Source organism: Ambystoma mexicanum, chromosome 6p (assembly GCF_040938575.1).
Source record: "Ambystoma mexicanum isolate Mex_15411 chromosome 6p, UKY_AmexF1_1, whole genome shotgun sequence".
NCBI classification, from domain to species: domain Eukaryota; kingdom Metazoa; phylum Chordata; class Amphibia; order Caudata; family Ambystomatidae; genus Ambystoma; species Ambystoma mexicanum.
In genome coordinates this window covers 105,552,253-105,558,252 of record NC_090935.1, presented here as the reverse complement: position 1 = coordinate 105,558,252, position 6,000 = coordinate 105,552,253, and the positions used below count along the sequence as shown (strand labels likewise).

Below are 6,000 nucleotides of genomic sequence, written 5' to 3'. Positions count from 1 at the left end.
TTTGATGTCATAATTATGCTACTTACTATTGTTGAGACTTTATGTTGGCATGTACCGCTTGTGTGTTACATTCAGGGCTGAAGTCCAGGGTACACATGGGCGGACGGAGTCCCCCCTCCAGGTAAAATGATAAACATTGAATGTCCTCTTTGAATTTATGAATTAATGCCGATCTTGGGGATTGATGGCAGTAGTCAGGTTTGCAGGCCTGACACCTCATCACTGCACTATGTAGCCTGATGAAAAGTAACGCAACTAAATGTGAAATGTCCTATTTCAGTACTGCAAGTACCAAGGAAAAATTGTGTGTTGGTTCTTGGAGATTAAAGCATGCACACCTTTTAACGTTTTCAAAAACACTATTAGAAGAAAATATCCTCTCTTGGTTTGATTTTATGAAAGGCAAATGCCCATTCATCCTCTGCAATTTGGGTGGTTATGCAAAGGAAATTTACTGAGATGTCCATATTTCACCTTGATATGGTAATTTCTGGCGACGTCACTTCCCATTGTGTTTGTTGATGAGTTCCCCTCACTTTAACTTTTAGGACTGGACCCCTGGTTACATTAAAATTGAACCGGCATTTCTCGCTATGACAAACTGAGGCTCAGTGGTGTTACATGACATGTTTCAAACACTCAACGTTCAAAGGTAGACTATAGCTGTGGCCAGATTTGGAGGAAACGCTTTCTACCGAGAAGGCGTTGTAACCTCGAGTCACACTATTTTCGCCACCGCTTCCGATCTTGAGGAAGTGCCTCTGCAGCAAGCGCAGGTGCCCACCCCTCGGCGTCTTTATTTTCGTTTTCGTGCTCTGTGGTCTGGCGTAGGGGAAGGGTTTCCGCGTGGCATAGAAAGCCAGAGATTCGGGAGGCATTTTAGCTGAGATGCGGCATGGCCGCCATGTGCGCTCCCCCGCTTATGGCGCTTTTACTGCTGCTCCTGGCCCCCGGCTATGGAGACGACGACTTTACTCGAGAGACGAGAGCTGAGGGCCAGACGATTGAGGCCAAGGACGAGGACACCGCCAGTGAGCCAAGCGCTGAGGGCCCCAATCAACTTGACAATGAGGGCACCGGCAGAGAGCCCAGGGCTGAGGACACCGGGGATCAAGGTAGGCCCATGAGTGGTGAGGTAGGAGTTCTCTTCGAGCTAAGGCAAGCACCCGTTTAATATTTGACTCTAATGTGCACTGTAGTGCTGTGAGGTGAGGTCAGCTGCTGCTAGAGCGCATGTATGTGCCGGTACCTGGAGTAGGCACATTTTCGGTGCTTCACTTTCCCCTGCCTCGTGCTGGACATGAGCATGTCCTGCTTTAGAAACGTTTCACATTAACCTACAACAGCTAGATGTGGCCAAATTAAAACGTGCTTCAAACGGAATGCGCCTACCATGACTGACTATCATACCCATCTGCCTTCCTGAGAGCGCTCTAACAGGGTGGGCTGTGTTTTTTCCCCCTTCTCTTTAGTTCCACTGAAGCCTCCTCACTTAATTCAGTGTCCCAATTGCCATAGGTGGGGGGGGGGGGGGGGGGTTCAGCATCTGTAATGCATGCCCCTGATAAAACTACAAATCCGGTACCTAGGCACAGATAAGGACAAATGGAATTCCAGAAAGGGCTAATTAAGCTTTTTTATTTTTTTTTAATGTTTACATTTATAAAGCGCTCACACAGCCCGCAGGCATGAGGCGCTGTTACAAGAATTGTTTGTTTTTCTTAGTTGCTAACTGTGTTTTTTTTTGTCTTAGTTACATATTTATAATGTGCTTAAACACCCAGAGATTTCTAAGCGCGACCCGGGGATCGAACCTGTGTTGCTTCATGTCGTATTGCTTCCAAGACTCGTATGCTGCCGCTGAGTTATCCTCCATTTGGCTTTAATGTTGTAATATTTTTCAAAAGATTCAAGCAGTGAAGACCAGCCAAGCTTTTAGATAAACACATTATTGTACCCTTGACTAACACTGTACAGGAAAACTAAACTTTGTATAATATATATATATGTATATATATATATATATATATATATATATATAACATGGACGTGGTAGCGTCCATGTAGTTATGGTTAAGTTGGTGTTTCCATAGGAAGAGCACTTTTTGGGTGGCTTATAACTTCGCTCCCTCTGGACGAATCCTCACAAAACTTTGCAAAAAAAGTATATGGCCCACTCTGAATTTCTTTGCAAAGTTTGGTCCGGGGGGGGCAAAGTAATAGGGGGGGACCCAAAACTTTTGTTTTTTTCCTATAGACATAATGGGAAAAAACTTTGCGCACGGCTACAGCCCGATCCGCTGGACGGATTTACACCAAATGTGCGGCAGGAGCGGCGGCTTGGTCCCGAAAGCGTGCTTTTGCAAATTTGGTGTAAATCTATCCAGTAGTTTTTTTTAAAAATGACCAAAATGTAAGGCAAACAAATTAGTTATATCTGTGTTCGCTCCGCGGACAGCACCCCGATTGGCCCATGGGCTTGCGTCATGTCCGCGGACATGCAACGTGTTCGCTGATTGGACGGCGAGGAGCGTGGAGCGTGTCAGATTATCTGTGGCGCCCGCCATCTTGTATTCGCCGTCGACCGCGTACATCGCCGTGAAACTTGGATTAAAAATTGTATTTAGTGGAGTGTGTTGGTGTGTAAGAGTGTTTGGGGAGGGTGGGGGAGTATGAGATAGGTTCAATGTTTTTTTTTTTATGTGCTATATGCTTTTGTTGTGTTCGATTTGTTCGAGGAGAACACGGCTGTTCTGACATTTTGTAAATAAACTAAATGGTGGGCTGTTCAGAGGACGGAGTATGTGTCCTTTTTGTTTGCAAGGAAGGTAAAATTTAGCTAAAATCACTCGTGTGTTCGTAAATACACAAACTGGGGGTGTCCTGCAGACGCTGTCCGTATTGTAATCCGTTAAGTTGAATGTGTTCTAAGAACACTACCGGTGTCCCGAAATGGTTGCAATTACACAAAATGGGGGTCTCCTGAGAACTTTGTTTGTATTGTTCGTTGTCAGGTTGAAAGTGTTCTACGAACCCTCCTTTTGTCCGCTGATAGTACAATTTCCTATGGGCCGCACCCGACTTTTTGTCCACTAAAGAAACGATAAATCAGGCTGGTGTGCGCCGACATTATGTGATAATCCTATGACTGGCGCCATTGACCTGGGTGACTTGCTTTTGCGACACTAAATCATATCTCCCGCCCCTAAGCCTGACATTATGAAAGCATTCATATTCCCCGCCTCTCTCCGTGACGTTACAAGGTGCGTCATCAAACGCGCCCAGTCGTCTCCAGTCCTACAGTACGACTTTACACAGAACCCGGAAGACAACACACATTATGTCACAACACAGCGCGCCACAATTCAGAATATGAAACTGTGATTTAAAAACAAACAGCAAGATTGTAAATTTTGTAAAGTACATTTATTTGACATCAAATGTTTAGAGAATATTCAGCGATTTGCATTTGTCTTTGTTGTCGATCCGCAAAAGTTCATGTTGAGCCACGCGATGTTCCTTTGCGGTACAGAGGGTGTTAGATCAGCTTAGAACACAGTGCGCCACAATTCGGAATATGAAACTGGTTTAAAAATAAACAGCAGGATTGTACATTTGGTAAAGTACATTTATTTCACATGAAATGTTTAGTGAATATTCAGCGATTTGCAATTGTCTCTGCTGTCGATCAGCAAAAGTTTATTTTGAGCCATGCGCTGTTCCTTTGCGGTAGATAGGCTGTTGGTTTATGATAAAAGCAGTAAATGGTCGCACTGATAATCGGAAGGTTGGTCCAACAACGAGTTAGTACTGCGTAAGGGCATATTGGTCCTTGGCAATTGTCCCATAAAATGGTGAGGGTCATGAAGTTGCTTACATGGAGCTGCACCTGGCAGTTGAAATATCCATCCGCTGGAGTCTGAAAATCGTGACATTGGCAAAATGGGGCAACGTACCTGTTTTAAAAAACATAAATTAATCTCACCAGCCGATCTTTATTAAAAATATTCATTTTATTTATTAGGGCGTGAAACTATTTGCTAGCGAAGATAGTTCAACGGAGTATGTTAATAATAAAATAATAATATTTTTGCATTTATATAGCGCTAAAAACTGTCAGGTATCTCAGTGCTGCTTATTATTACCCACAGTGTGTGGTGCTCATTTATCGACCACGCAAGGATGAAAGGCTGAGTTTGACCGTGCCTGGATTCGAACCTGCGTTAGCAAGCTGTGCACGGATGTCGAAGCGAGCGCCCTACTCGCTGTGCCACTTGACCGGCTACAGTGAAGTGGCACAGCGAGTAGAGTGCTTGACCGGCTACAGACCGGTTAAATTATTTCTATTAACCCACCCTGTGTCGTCTGCCTTTTTCAGAGCCCTCTAAACGACAGGGGATCAATTCGGCGGTGATAGTGCGCGGTAGAAAACAATATGTCACATTGAACGAACAAGTACAACTTGACCGGGCTTTAATGCCACGCTATTGTTATTATATTCCGGTATAAAATAATCTAAAGGGTTACTTACATTATAATTGCATTTTCCATTGTCCAAGTGTAGTGCAGTCCCAAAATACGACTCTGCGTGTGCCAACGATCTTTCTCAAAGTGATATAATATACAAAAGTGGTTTCATTTCAGAAATTTCATCTTTATCGTGTCTTACGTTTTTGCTACACTTCTTCAAAAGAAGTCTTTCAGCACAATCTCTGTCTGTCAAGGTAAAAAAAAAATAGAACCTTATACTGGGAGTCGTGGGCCTTTCCGGGCCGCAAGAAAAAAATGGAAGCAGCTGACCTTCACTGTGAACGAGCATAAATGCTTACTTTGCAACATTCTGTGTAAAGCCATCTGTGAGAACTTGCTGTTTACACTACATCTTTGTATATTGTTTGCGTGCTAATAAAAAAAGTTTTTTAAGGGACGTTATGGTTCCAAGTAAAGCCGAAAAACCCCTGAAATTTGCCAGTTATGGTAAGCTAAGCAAGCATAACTCGCGCCACCACCGTGCACTGCTAAGACTAACACCCAGGACATCAAAGATGACATCGCAAATGTCATTGATGACATCACTGATGACGTCACATGTGCATTTACTTTTCATGAAATTTGTGTACTAGGGATTTTTTATTGTAATGTTGCGAAAAAAGTGTCAAGGATCATTGCAATAAATATCATACCGTAATTAGTGCTTTGAACGATGCATTGATATAAATAGCATTGTATTATGTGGTTCTATCTAGTATACAGAGCTACTAATGGAGAAACATAGCATTGTGTGCAGCGTACAAGATGAGAGTATAATATTTATAATGTTAATATGTTGAATAATGAAATGATAATTGTCCTGAAATGTTCGAAAATAAACAAAATGGGGATGTTCTGAGGACGTTCTTCGTATTGTGACTGCTTAGCTGTATGCAATGAGGGAATGGCACAGAGAGTAAAGTGGAAATGGTAGAAGGGGTGTCGAATAGTTACACGGTCCGCGGACACCGCGGCTGTCCGTGGACAGGGCGTGCTTAATCCGGGGTTTTCCAGCAAATCCAACATGGAAAGAAGACTGTACGGATTAGCCAGTCAGATGTCGAGGTTGTGGATTTGTGTTGAAAGAGACTGTGTGTGGTGAAGATGGCAGAAGTAGAGAAAGTCAGGGTGTTGGTGCTTGGAGATATGTTTGTGCATGGTTTACAACAGTACGCTCGATGCAGGCATGTTGAAAAGAACTTTGATGTGAAAGGAGTGGAGGTGGTGTGAAGCACTGTGCCTGATGGCAATGTACAGGGAATTGTACAAGTTTGTGAGCATATGGCCACGATGAACAGTCCGCATGTGGTAGTTTTGCACTATGGTGCTTTCCATTTGGGCAAACGTCAGTGCCCCTACTTTGTTGGCTGATTTGGAACGCTTGGTTGAAGCCGTAATGAAGATCCTTCCAAATGCGAAAGTAATTTTTTCTGGATTACGACCTAGGGCAATATGGGACAATAGTTCAGT

The 6,000-nt window shown here is 43.5% G+C and overlaps 1 protein-coding gene across 1 annotated transcript in view; it reads left to right on the top strand.

Annotated features, from left to right (window-relative positions):
* The first annotated feature begins 803 nt into the window (after positions 1 to 803).
* Positions 804 to 6,000, top strand: part of LOC138511247 (receptor-type tyrosine-protein phosphatase kappa-like) — a 1,445,374-nt gene continuing 1,440,177 nt past the window's right edge. Inside the window, exon 1 of the mRNA XM_069626788.1 lies at positions 804 to 1,115. Within this exon, the coding sequence (XP_069482889.1) occupies positions 896 to 1,115 (220 nt within the window). The 5' untranslated portion in view covers positions 804 to 895. The remainder of the gene's footprint in view (positions 1,116 to 6,000) is intronic.